Source organism: Pygocentrus nattereri, chromosome 11 (genome assembly GCF_015220715.1).
Source record: "Pygocentrus nattereri isolate fPygNat1 chromosome 11, fPygNat1.pri, whole genome shotgun sequence".
NCBI classification, from domain to species: Eukaryota; Metazoa; Chordata; class Actinopteri; order Characiformes; family Serrasalmidae; genus Pygocentrus; species Pygocentrus nattereri.
In genome coordinates, this window is record NC_051221.1 from 20,035,667 (window position 1) to 20,049,140 (window position 13,474).

The 13,474-nt window shown below is 39.9% G+C and overlaps 1 protein-coding gene across 10 annotated transcripts in view; it reads left to right on the forward strand.

Annotated features, from left to right (window-relative positions):
* Positions 1-13,474, forward strand: part of brsk2a (BR serine/threonine kinase 2a) — a 258,655-nt gene that overhangs the window by 144,318 nt on the left and 100,863 nt on the right. For all 10 annotated transcript variants that reach the window (XM_037542512.1, XM_037542515.1, XM_037542517.1 and 7 more), the window contains exon 2: positions 7,253-7,347. In XM_037542512.1, coding sequence (XP_037398409.1) covers positions 7,253-7,347 — 95 coding nt within the window. The remainder of the gene's footprint in view (positions 1-7,252; positions 7,348-13,474) is intronic.

Genomic DNA, 13,474 nt, shown 5'->3' on the forward strand with positions numbered 1-13,474 from the left:
TTCACTGTAAATCTCCCGTTTAAGAATTGCCCACAAGTTCTCAGTTGGGTTCAGGTCAGGTGAGGAAGGGGGCCACGTCATAAGTTTTTCATCTTTAATGCCTTTACTGGCGAGCCATGCAGAGGAGTACTTGGATGCATGTGATGGAGCATTGTCCTGCAGAAAAATGATTCTCTTTTTGAAAGATGCAGACTATACAATATAGTCATTACTGTGCAAAGGTTTTGGAGACCTGAGAAAATCTGAATAAAATGTAGGCATTTATTTTCCTTAAAAAATTAAACGTTAAATACAAATAATATCAATCAATCACTGTGTTTGTTTAATGCGTTTCCAAACCTCTGGATAAGCAAGACTTCATTATGTTGAATTAGGTGTGCTGGGGATGGAAGTGCAGAGATAACTGGAGGCATCAAGGAGTGGCCAGATAAATTCCTTTATGTGATGCTCCCAAGTGCCTAAATATTTTGCACAATTCTCTCTCTCTCTCTCTCTCTCTCTCTCTCTCTCTCTCTCTCTCTCTCTCTCTCTCTCTCTCTCTCTCTCTCTCTCTCTCTCTCTCTCTCTCTCTCTCTCTCTCTCTCTCTCTCTCTCTCTCTCTCTCTCTCTCTCTCTCTCTCTCTCTCTCTCTCTCTCTCTCTCTGTATCTCTCCCACGGTCACCCTGCCCCGATTCAGTTCCTCATTACCAAATTCATACTGGCATTTTAGAACACTGGACAGCACTTTTGGTTCTCCAGTCTGCCCTCCTGTCACTCCGAGACAACTTACAGCTCATACACACTGTCACTGCCTAACTAACACTAACAGTGTTTAGGTTTTCTGTTACTTTTTTTTCCTTTAACCTCTTGAACTTTGGGAACCTGCTGGTCCAGACTTCCATCACACACTCTTATAGCCCAATAATACTGCAGCCATTCTGCATTACGTCTTGCTGAGTAATAATCCTTATAATTTGGAGATATAAGGTAGCTCAATAAACACCATCAAACCCAAACATTCACTTTCTGTACCATAACTGTTTGTGTGTGTGTTTGTTTGGAGTCTAGAGTGTTCTCCCCCATTCATACCGTTCTAGAATATTCATTATTCACAGTGTTCTAGAATGCTATCCTCCCATCTACACTCTTTTAGAACAGGGGAAGGTTCTTCCACAATTGCATTGTTCTAGTATGTTATCCTTCAATCACATTCCGGTCCTGTGGTCTTTCCTTCAAATTGGTCTAGAATGTTCTTCCTCTTTCACAGGTTCTCTGCACTTGTTAATTTGATTCTTTTTTTAAGCAGCTCCTGGCATTAGAGTGTGGGAGTTTATTGGATCGTTGTGCTCTGGCCTTATGGGTTTAAAATTGGTTCAGATCATTCATGGGTTACGTGCATATATGAGAAGAGTGGATCTTCTCAAAAGATAAATCCAACTTCTTGTGTCAGAGACTAAGGAGGGTGTTTCATTTGAGGCCAGAGGAGTGATACATCAGCCACCCCGTTCCCACCCTGCACACGCACAGTCACACACAGACCACAGTCTTCTAAGGATTATTCCTGCCATAGAGTCATTAATCATTGGCAGTGTTGAAGGCTAAAGCCAGTACACCCATGTGAGCAGGGTTTGCCTCTGGATGAACTCCACAGCCGTGAGGAGCCAGTGCTTTGTCATTATTATGCTATTGCTGTGGACTGGAGGGCTTTTGGTGATATTGATTAGAGAGAGAATCGGAGTGAAGAAATGTGGAGTTGAAAGGCCTGTGGGGTGTCAGTGGAGTGGAGTGATATGGTGAAGTCTGGATAGTTTATCTGCTTTCTTATGAGAACTCTAAGGCACAGTGCCTTCTCCTTCCTCACTCCATTTCTCCCCATCTTCTTCTTCTGGTTCTTTTACTTTTTCTTCTTGCTCTTTCCTTTACGTTCTTAATCTTTTCTTCTTCTAGCGCCTCCTCTTCCTCCTCCTTGTCTCCTTTTTCTTTCTCTTGTCATTTGTTTTTCTTCTTATTTCTGCTTCCTTTTGTGCCTCTTGTTCATCTTTATCTTTTTGTTTTTCTTTTTCTTCCTTAATTGTTGTATTTCTCTTTCTTCCTCTTTGTCTTTTATCATCTTGTTCTTTTTCTTCCTCCTCTTCCAGTTCTGTTATCTTCTTCTTTTGCCTTCATCTTCTTTGTCTGCTTTTCCAACTTGTTCTTGTTTGTTTTCATCATTCTTCTCTTATTTTTCAAGTTCTTTATCCTCTTTTCTTCTTCTTCATGATCTTTTTAGTCTTGTTATTCTTCCTCTTGTTCTTCTTCTTCTTCAGGTTCTGTTACCTTCGTCTCTTTGTCATTATCTTCATCTTGTTTTTCTTCTTTTTCTTCAGCTTCTTGGGAGTTTTCCTCTTCATCTTCAGCTGCTTTTCCAACTTGTTCTTTTTGTCTTTCTTCTCTTTTTTGAGTTCATCCTCTTTTCTTCTTCTTTTTCTGCTTCCTCTGCTTTTACTTCATTTAAACTTTTTTCTCTCCTAAACTATTTTTTAATAGAGATTAGAACATTTATTTACATTATTTACTACAGTTGACTAAGATGGTTTGCATACATTTCTCTGTTTAATTGTGAAACTTTCTACAGTACTTGCTTAGTAGCCTAATGAACTTCATAGCATTCATTCATACATTTTGCTTTTACCCTCAGCAATTTACAGCCACTACAGAAATGCCCTTTGTATTAATATGTCAGAGCCTCCTTTAGTCTAACAGTGGTGCTGGAGAAACTCAGGGTTAAAAGCTTTGTTGAAGAAGACAGCATTGAGGTGGAGAGGGAGGGCAGGGCACTCATCCTAGCAGTTTTCCTCACGCGCTCCAAATCCCTCACTAGCCTAAGGTTCTTAGCCCTGGTATTGTGTGCAGCAGGACTTTAGGCCAGTCTACTCTCAGCAGGAGAAAAGCAGTCTCAGACAGAGCAGTGATGCGCTCTGATTCCTCCATGCTGTTCCAATCCTCTTTACTTCCTCAGACAGAACAGGATAGTGTCTGAGAAAGGAGAGAAATGGAAGGGTTAAGCCACTGTGTTAGGGTGGCACAGTATAGTGTTAATTGTTATTGCAGTATTGACCTGCAGTTAGAAAATTAGCCTCTAACCAGTCTTTGTTTTATTATTGTTTATTATGAGCTGTGAGCATCATGACTGGGAAAAGTTTCTGTGATTTGACGAATCACGGCATTCACATAATCCAGCAGATATAAATATTTTTGGTCAAATTAATACTGGCCAGTGTTTACGGTCACATACACTATATTGCCAAAAGTATTCTCTCAACCTTCCAAAACATTGAATTCAGGTGTTCCAATCACTTCCATGGCCACAGGTGTTATAAAATCAAGCACCTAGGCATACAGACTGCCTCTACAAACATTTTTGAAAGAATGGGTTAGCTCAGTGAATTCTGCCATGGTACCAAAATAGAATGCCACCTGTGCAACAAGTCCAGTTGTGAAATTTCCTCACTACTAAATATTCCACGAAGTGGTAGGCCATGTAAAATGACAGAGCAGGGTCAGGGGATGCTGAGGCACATAGTCCGCCAACTTTCTGCAGTCAATCGTTACAGACCTCCAAACTTCATGTGGCCTTAAGATTAGCTCAAGAACAGCTTAGAGAGCCTCATGGAATGGGTTTCCATGGCTGAGCAGCTGCATCCAAGCCTAACATCACCAAGCGTCAAAAGCAGTGGTGTAAAGTGCCACCGCTGGATTCTAGAGAAGTGGAGACGTGTTCACTGGAGTGACGAATTACGCTTCTCCATCTGGCAATCTGATAGATCAGTCTGGGTTTGGCGGTTGCCAGTAGAGCAATACTTGTCTGACTGCATTGTGCCAAGTGTAAAGTTTGGTGGAGGGGGGGGATTATAGTGTGGGGTTGTTTTTCAGGAGTTGGGCTCGGCCGGCCCCTTAGTTCCAGTGAAAAGAACTCCTAATGCTTCAGCAGACCAAGAGACATTGTGTGCACAATTTGGGGATGACCCCTACTTGTTCCAACATGACTGCACACCAGTGAACAGAGCAAGGTCCACAATGACATGAATGAGCGAGTTTGGTGTGGAAGAACTTGACTGGCCTGCACAGAGTCCTGACCTCAACCTGATAGAACACCTTTGGGGTGAATTAGAGCGGAGACTGCAAGCCAGCCTTTCTCATTCAACATGAAGGATTCCCATAAACACACTCCTAAACCTTGTGGAAAGCCTTCCCATAAGAGTTGAAGCTGTTATAGCTGCAAAGGGTGGGCTGACATCATATTAAACCCTATGGATTAAGAATGGGATGTCACTCAAGTTCATATGCGTGTAAAGGCAGATGAGCGAGTACTTTTGGCAATATATTGTATATTGCAAGTGCACATCAATGCTCTGTAGAGCAGTTACCTGATAATCATGTTGTGCTAATACTCATGGAATATACCAACACTAAAAGTCTACACCAAGGTACTCTTTCATATTATACCTAAAATTTGAAATTGCTTTCTTTTCCAGGGCAAATCCAGTTAGGAAAGATAAATGGCTGGGGCAGAGTAGAGAAAGTTAGTCACATGTAGCACCCATTGCCATCATCAGGGCGCCCTGATGAAATTAAAATAAGTCTAATTTTTACATGTAGAAGGTAGTTAGCTCTTTAGCTAAGTGCTGCTGCTCAAGTGCGCCAGTTTAGGATTCTTTTTGCTGCAGTTTAGTGTGCAGTCTCTTTTTTGATTTTGCTTACATTACATGATATTGTACTAATGTTCATGAAGAGTAAAGGAGGAGAAGCTGCAGAGGATACATGGTGGGATGCAGGTTCTCAGTAACTTTTACACTGATATGTCTCTGTTAAGATTTACTTTAACTGGTAATGCTGCTGAGGTAAATTCATTGAATTCTGTAATAATGAAGTTACTGATTATGTTCATCATGACCAAAATCTTTCTTTAAACATGTTTTAATTGAGTACAAAGTCTCACTTCCATCCAGTGAATGAACTCGGGACCATAGCAGCAGCGTGGCTGTGCTGGTGGAATCCTCTACAGCACATTCATGCATTTTAGAGTAGTTTATTAGAGTCCAGACTGAATGACAGCTACCTTGCTCATCCTGTGGAGACAAATGTTTATACCCGTGTTTCTCCCCCATTATGACATGTTAATTTATTTATTTCTAGCATGCGCTGACCTCTGATCATCATATAAATGCTAATGGATCCTCTGCCCAGGCCCCACACCTCACACACAGCGGCTCATGAAACCATTACTATGTTTAATTATCTGTATCTAACACTACCCCCCCCCACCCCCCCTCTCTCTCTCACGCTCTCTCTCTGTGGGTCTCTCTCTCTCACCTAATCTTTTGGTTGATCACTCTTTCTTTCTTGATCAGTCTTTCTCTCTTATTTTCTCTTTCTTTATCATTCTTTGTTGCTTGTTCTCTTTATCTCATTTTCTTTCTGTCATTCTTTCTTTCTTGTTCTCTCTTATTTCTCATATCTTTTCTTTCTCTTTCCTTCTTGTTCTCCTTTTCTTTCTCTCCATCCTGTTCTTTCTGTTTCTCACTCTCTCTCTTTCTCTCTCTCTCGACTTTCTTCAAGCACCATAAATTTTTTCCTCATCAAGACACCGAACACATGTTCCAGCATGTGTTGAATGTGTGTGTTATTGTGTTTGCTGGGTACTGTGTACGTTTCTTCATTATCTATTGCTGTGAATTGCAGCACTTTCTTCCCCGGCTGTCTTTTTTTCTGTCCTTTCCCCCAATACATGTGTGTGTCTGAGGTAATTATAGAGATATGAAATATTCATTATCTGGTGTAGCACAGGCGTTGAACTCTCCCTCTACCCGCTGATTCAAGCGCTGTGGGCCGTGCGTACCAAACAACATTGCCAGGGTCTTTTTGCAGTGGCTTTCACCTCTTCTGAAAACGCTTGCTCACCAGCTGCTGGGAGAGTACGGCGCTTTCAGGATAAAGATTTTAGTCTGGAAAGTCCTTGGGCTTATCGTGGGCTCAGTGAGGGGAGCGTGTGCGTGGGATGCTGGAGCTGTCATAAACCCTTAAGTGAAACATTTACTAGTCTGATCTAGAGCTGTCACTGTCAATTATATCAGTAATTAATAGGGGTGGAACCATACACACATTTTTGGGTTTGGGTTTCTAAAATCAAGACTCAGTTAGATTTTTTGTGGTTTATGTGCTAAAAATTCTACAGAGCTCTAAATATATACACATTGATTTGGGACTTGAAAATATGAAACGACATTAATGGCATTTGGCAGACACTCTTATCCAGAGAGACTTACAATTTGATCATTTTACACAGTTAGGCAGAGGTAGTGTTAGGAGTCTTGCTCAGGGATAAACGGCCTACATTACACCAATCCCCTACCCAAGTCTACAGCATAGAAGGTAGAGGTGATGCCCACCACACTAAACCAACAGAAGCATGTCCTTGTGCACGAAATACAATGTTATAAAACATTGTATCTAAGCTATAAACAGTACAGAAATAGATGGGATATTCTCAAATGGCAAGTTCTGATCACTAAAAGTGGTTTCCACAAAAGACCAAGGGACCTATTGAAACACACTTTCGAGCATTCTTTTTTTTCAGCACTGTATTGAAATCCTTAAAAAAATAATAATAAATAAAAATGGGCTTAACTGAAGAAAAACAAACCATGCATAGCCTTTTGATGATGTGGTAGTATATGTAGTGAGTGTAGCCTGTTAGGTTCTATATTGTGTGCTGTAAGAGTGACCAATAAAAGAATTTAAAATATGCATTATCATGCAAATTTTTACTTACCCATACAGATTAATCGAGAAGGTCGATTTTAATTAATTTAATTTAATAATTAACTCAGTAATCGAGTTTAATCGATTAATCATGACAGTACCAATGTGAACTCCGTATGCTGCAGCTGCTTGTTGGATGGTCTTGGAGAGCTGGCACCGTTTGTGCGGGAGATATGCAGTGTTATATCTATTAGCTCTGGCATTTATCTGCTCTCTATATGTCTTTTGAAGCATAGCTTTAACAGCAGAGGTTGCTGGGGGAAATGCTGCTGTGGCTTAGTGTGTAATGTTCATGTGGCTCAGGAGATACTCGTGTTTGATGTCGAAGAAGAGAATGAAGGTGTTTTGCTGACTGTGGTTTGTATATGAAGTGTGGAAGCTGTACTTGCTATGAAAAGGCACATACTGTGAGTACTAGTTGTATTTGTCATTTTTGAGTGAATTAATTCTGCTCTTCTTCTTGTTCCTCAGGTTTGGTGAAGCTCGGGGTGCACTGTGTCACATGTCAGAAAGTCGCCATAAAGATTGTCAACCGGGAGAAACTCAGCGAATCTGTTTTAATGAAGGTAAGGCCTTCATAAACGTGTACGTGAAGAGGAAGTGTACGTGGACAATGACCATCAAGCATGAAGTGAATTTGTGCTCCATTATATTTTGATTATGGAATTCAGTTTGAAGTTTTGGAGACCTCAAAAACACAAACTCTGTATATATAGTCCTGTGAAGTCTGTGTATACAACGATCAGACCTAACATTATGACCACCTCCTTGTTTCCACGCTTATTGGGCATTTTATCAGCTCCACTTACTGTATAGGTGCACTTTGTAGTTCTACAGTTACAGACTGTAGTCCATCTGTTTCTCTGATACTTTGTTAGCCCCTTTTACCTTGTTCTTCAGTGGTCAGGACCCCCATGGACCTTCACAGAACAGATATTATTTGGGAGGTGGATCATTTTCAGCACTGCAGTAACCCTGACGTGGTGGTGGTGTGTTAGTGTGTGTTGTGCTGGTACGAGTGGATCAGACACAGCAGTGCTGCTGGAGTTTTTAAACACTGTCCACTCACTGTCCACTCTATTGGACACTCCTACATTGTCAGTCCATTTGCTTGGTGGACTATTTTCAGTCCAGCAGTGACACTGAGGTGTTTAAAAACTCCAGCAGCACTGCTGTGTCTGATCCACTCAGACCAGCGCAACACACACTAACACACCACCACCATCACAGCAGTGTTACTGGTAGTTCTGTTACATTCGATGAAGCACATCTGTGTTGGTTAGCATCATACTCAGAGAGCGAGGCCAGTTGTGCTCACTTGGACGCCCAGCTACAGATGACTATAGCTTCCCCAGAGATATCAAACTCATGATCTTGGATGGCAGCACCATTCGGTATCCCTGATAGTGGTGATTCTTAGTGTTACCATGTGGCTCTCAGGGACAGCAATGCAGTCTCATGTCCTGCTCTATAATGCAGGGGTGTGACTAAAATAAGGTTTCTCCTAAGAACTAAAATTCTTTTAGTTTCAGTAGTGACATGCAAACGTGGGAAAGCATTTTGGAAGCTTTTTTTTTTTGTATTTAAACTTGTGATAAATCTTATCTTTAAAATTCACAAAAAAATTCATAAAAAAATGCTGAATCCACAAAATACAAAAAACAGTCATAGTATTATTTTTACAAGTTAAAAGTGTTAGGGTTTGGGACAACAACCTCCCAAAGAACGTATAAATAACCCTATAAATAATGATTTTGTATATATTTAGCTCATTACTCTCTCAATTAATAGGTTAGCTGTTATTAGCCAGGTTACTGACTAGTACCAAGAAAAGAGATCATATTACTTCAGTCCTTGCTTCACTTTACTGGCTATCTGTCTAGTCCAGGATACTTTTAAAGCACTTAATGGTCAGGCCCCCTCACATGTTGGCAGTATGCTCACTCCTGTTACCACACAGCGAGCTTTGAGATGATCCTTGCAGAACTTTCTGGCTTTTCCTAGGGCTCGTTTGAAGTTTAATGGTGGTCATGCATTTGCAGTCTGTGCTCTGTGTCTGTAGAACATTGTACCTCCTTCAGTTGCTGCTTCTAATTTTAAAAACATATTTATACAAACTTGCATTTGAATAGTGAGTGGCTGTGGTAATTATACACGTTTAAGTCTGTGTTTCAAGTCTTTCTTTCACTCGTCATCTTAATTTCCTACTTGTAGTGCTTTATAAATAAAACTTACTTAATGCCTTAGATGTAAATAGACTGTAACATAATCTAGGGTCTATGAATATCTAAGGTCTGAATACTAATTACAGTTTGAGCTAAACACAGACATTACAGGCATTATACTCAAGACCTTTTTCCTTGAAAACATGCCATAACACTCCATATGCAGAGCAGGGCTACAACAAATGACTAATTTGATAGTCGAATAATCTATCTAGTGGTTGGTATAGTGTAGTGGGTAACACCTCTGCCTTCTACACTGTAGACTGGGGTTCAGTCCCTGCCTGGACAAGCACCCTACACTATACCAATAAGAGTCCTTGGGCAAGACTCCTAACACCACCTTCACCTACCTGTGTAAAATGATGAGATTGTAAGTCGCTCTGGATAAGAGCGTCTGTCAAATGCCGTAAATGAGAACAGAAACCTGCTTGGATCTCCTGAGTTCGCCGAGTTTGAAGCCGACGATGCGGTGTTTAAACTATAAGCATTATCTGGAAACCGAACAGGGTCGCTGTGAATAACAAGTACTTGCTTCTCTGTTTCAGCTCCATTAATGATTCCAGAGAACCTCCACTTCGAAATATAACATATTTCAGCTATACTATAAATATATCATATAATAGAAATATAAACGTTACAGCTATACTATAAATATATCATATAATAGAAATATAAACGTTACAGCTCAGCTCAGAGCATGAAATAGGGCTGAATTTAGCATTAACATTAGCGAACTAGCTCGTTAGCACAACTGTCGTTGTGTTCCAAACCACACTTCTGTACTTCACACACTACACTAATGAGTGCACTTCTAATGGTGTATGCGCTGTTTTTACACACTATTTAGTGAGCTAGTACGCCGTTTGGGACGCAGGGGACCTTACCGAGAGTCTTTTTCCTTCAGCGAGCCGCCGAGTTTCCTCTTCAGAAGCTCCAGCACGGAGGATGTGCTGTCGTACCAGCCAAGGTCGGCTTACAAACAGCACAACCGACAACCTTATTTGAGTTTAGCTCCATACTTATGAGGATTTTTTAGGCAGCCATCGAGCTGTTGTTAACTCTCGACTACGTGGTAAAGTCAAAACATTCCTAGTGGGCGCGAGAAAGATGCGTAATGACGTCACGAACTAGTTGCCAACCAATTTGGTCGTCGATTTTAGTCGACTAAGTCGAATAATCGTTGCACCCCTAACACAGTATAGCAAAACATTAGAAATAGAGGAAGGAAAGTCCCTGCAAGCATGCCACCGCCATCTGTAACCAGAGTTACTGAAGTAATGAGATCACAAATGACATTCCCAAAAGGGAAAGTATAACTCCAACATTGAGGAATTAATTGCCTTCGATGACCAAACATTCTCTGTTGTCAAGGATATTTGATGTCATGACACAAACTGCAGCCTGCATACTGCAGTCATTTTAGTAAGTTTAATTAATGTCAGATGTTTTTATTGTTTATTTATTTATTTATTTTTAATTTATTCTTAATTTCAGTTTCATGTGTTCTAAAAGTACTGGTCATACAATATGTGGATAATGATAACATATTGTCTTATTAGCTGCTTGTAGCTTGTAGCTGCATTACACATTAAACACAAGCAGATACCTTAGACATAATCTTCATTTTCAGAGGAAAGGTAGTGCTGTTATTGTCCCTGCCCCACTCTCTCTCTCTCTCTCTCTCTCTCTCTCTCTCTCTCTCTCTCTCTCTCTCTCTCTCTCTCTCTCTCTCTCTCTATCCCCCATCCCTATCTCCTCTTCACTGGTCCTGAAGTGGGCAATAAAAATGTGAATTTAGGAACATAAGAATGAAGAGGCTAAATTCATTGCATTATTTATCGCCTGTAAAATGAGACCCCTGCTGAAGCTTGGTCCATTATTAGCTCTCCTGATGGAAGCAGCCTTGGGATCGTAGGGAGTGAAATTGAGGACGCACTAACCTGATTAAGGATAATTGTTTTCCATGGGAGACATATAAATGATGAGTTTCTTTGTATTATTTGGTAATCTGGGCTCATCATGAGCTATTCCAGTGGTTTGTTTAAAAGTAGACTGCCATTTGATTGTTTACCAGCTGTCCTTTGGCTCTTCCCTCTCCTTGAAAGGCCAAGAAAAAGAATTTCACTCTGTGCTAAAACATGCCACCACAGTTTAGTGTTTGAGTGTTTGTGTGCCAGGCATGGGAACACTTCCTATGGGCCCACTTTTCCCTTAAAAAAAAAAAAAAAAAAATGGGGGGATGAACTGGACTGAAAACTGGTTGGAAAAATACAGGGAAATGTGTGTGTGTGTGTGTGTGTGTGTGTGTATACATACATACATACATACATACATACATACATATATATATATATATATTTTTTTTTTAAACTACATTGCACTCATTTAAGCACATCTTAGTTAATGTTCATGTTTTCACCACAAACCACAACTACTACTATTAATATAATTTGATAAATCCACGAAAGCAGGTATAACTAATTATCAACTTAAATTCTATGGATAACTGAGTTAATTATAATTCAATTACAGCCATACCTGATCAGTGTGCAATGTTCAGTCTGTGTCAGGTTTTTGTTTGAATGGTTTTTCTTGCATGCAGGACTCTTATTTTTGCATTCAACATTGAAAGCGTCAGCCCCTAAGTTGATTTTATATAACGTATTCTAAGTAACTAACCACAATGTCTGGTAGGTAAGGCAAATCTGCTTATCAGATGTGAATAATAAGCAGCAGAAAAATGAAATCTGGACCTGATTTAATGATAAATTGTAAATATTTGACAGGCCAAATTAACCTGACTTCCTGCAGGCTGGTAGTTTGAGACCTCTGGTCTAAGCATGGGCCCTATCGTCATCAGATCTGTAGTTCAATCTTTGGCGAGGCCACAGCTGTCTGTGTCCGGTATCCCCAGAGAGCGCAATAGGTTTCACATGTCTCTGGCTGCTTTCACATGTATCTGAGAAAACACATGCTAGTTTTCATTCCAGCTTTGTAGCATTGCATGATAAGAGGAGACCTAACAAGAGGGTGGAATTAGCCATGATTAAATTAAGTGGAAAAAAGTAGATATGGAATGAGATTTGCATCTTTTACCCCTTTTAATGTACAGCCTCTAAGGCTTATTATACATGGAAAACAATGCAAAATGGCTATCATTAAGTTATCATTAAGTTATAGGAGCGAGGAAGTGACGTCTGGACTTGCCAAAGAGTTGGTACAATCCTTAAAGGGTTTCTTCATGAAACAGTGAGTAAATGGAAGCATCATTAATGTGTTGCCACATACACCACAGGTTGTTTGGAGCTGCGTATTTTTTCAGGCAGTGGTGTGTGTGGTTTGGTCTGCAGCCTTATAGCTTTCTGAGTACCACCACTGCACTCATGCAGTCCACGTCTTATTTCTCCTTAGGCATACAAGCAGTGTTTTTCATTTTGCATGTGCTACGCTTGACTGTGTAATTGGTAGTGATCAGAAAGAGGCATTTCAAGGCTTAATTTTTTGAGCTTAGATGTCGATATGCCAATTACACATGATGCAACTCTGTGCAAGGGTAGTATCAAACCTATGTGAATGTTAGGTCCACAGCTATGTTTCCTGTCATTTCAGTAAACAATCAATAGTTTATCAAGAATGTGATCAATTATATCACAGTACACACTATTGAGGATATAATAGGTTATATCAATACTGCAGGTTTTAGTGCAAAGAGAATTAGTTGTGTTTAATTAGATTTAGTGCAGTGGAGCATGTGAACCGCTGAAAAATCATCAGTTGATATTAAAGCGCCATGGATTTACCCGTACTAGAAAACATTTTCATGTCTTATGTAGTGGTTTCAAGCTTATACACCAGACTTTAAATTTTGTAATTGCCATTTGCTTAATTCTGTTTCAGTAAAAAAAAAAAAAAAAAAAAAAAAAGCTAAATTGGAAAAATTGAAGGCAAACCACTAAAATGCATTCAAATCTAACCTTTAGTAAAATAACATGATACAGCAAACAATTGTTCTCTGAAGAGAGATGATGAAAATGAAAAAGCTTATTGCCAGGTCCCAGGGAAGCTCCACCCCCACATTAAAACAAGTATAAACACTTAGAAAATATGACAATTGAACTGACACTCACAGTTGACACCTCACAGTGATGTTCTACAGTCATACATATATTTTGGCTTTGTTTTGTTTTTGGCCATTGTTCCTTGCAATTTACTGAATATCTGTTTATGAACTAATTCATGAACTAATCATGAATCAAATTAGTCAAAATACACACCCCTTGTCAAATCCTACCTCCCATATGGACCTTGATAACTCATCTTATAGCCTAATCAATGCTTGCTTGGATCCATGTAGTTTAAGGCAAAAGGAACTTGACTACTTGCTCCAAAGCTTGTAACAGTGACATTTTTATTGCATGAAGTTCCATAACAGGTCCTGGCAATGTAAAAGCTCATCAGATTGGGGATT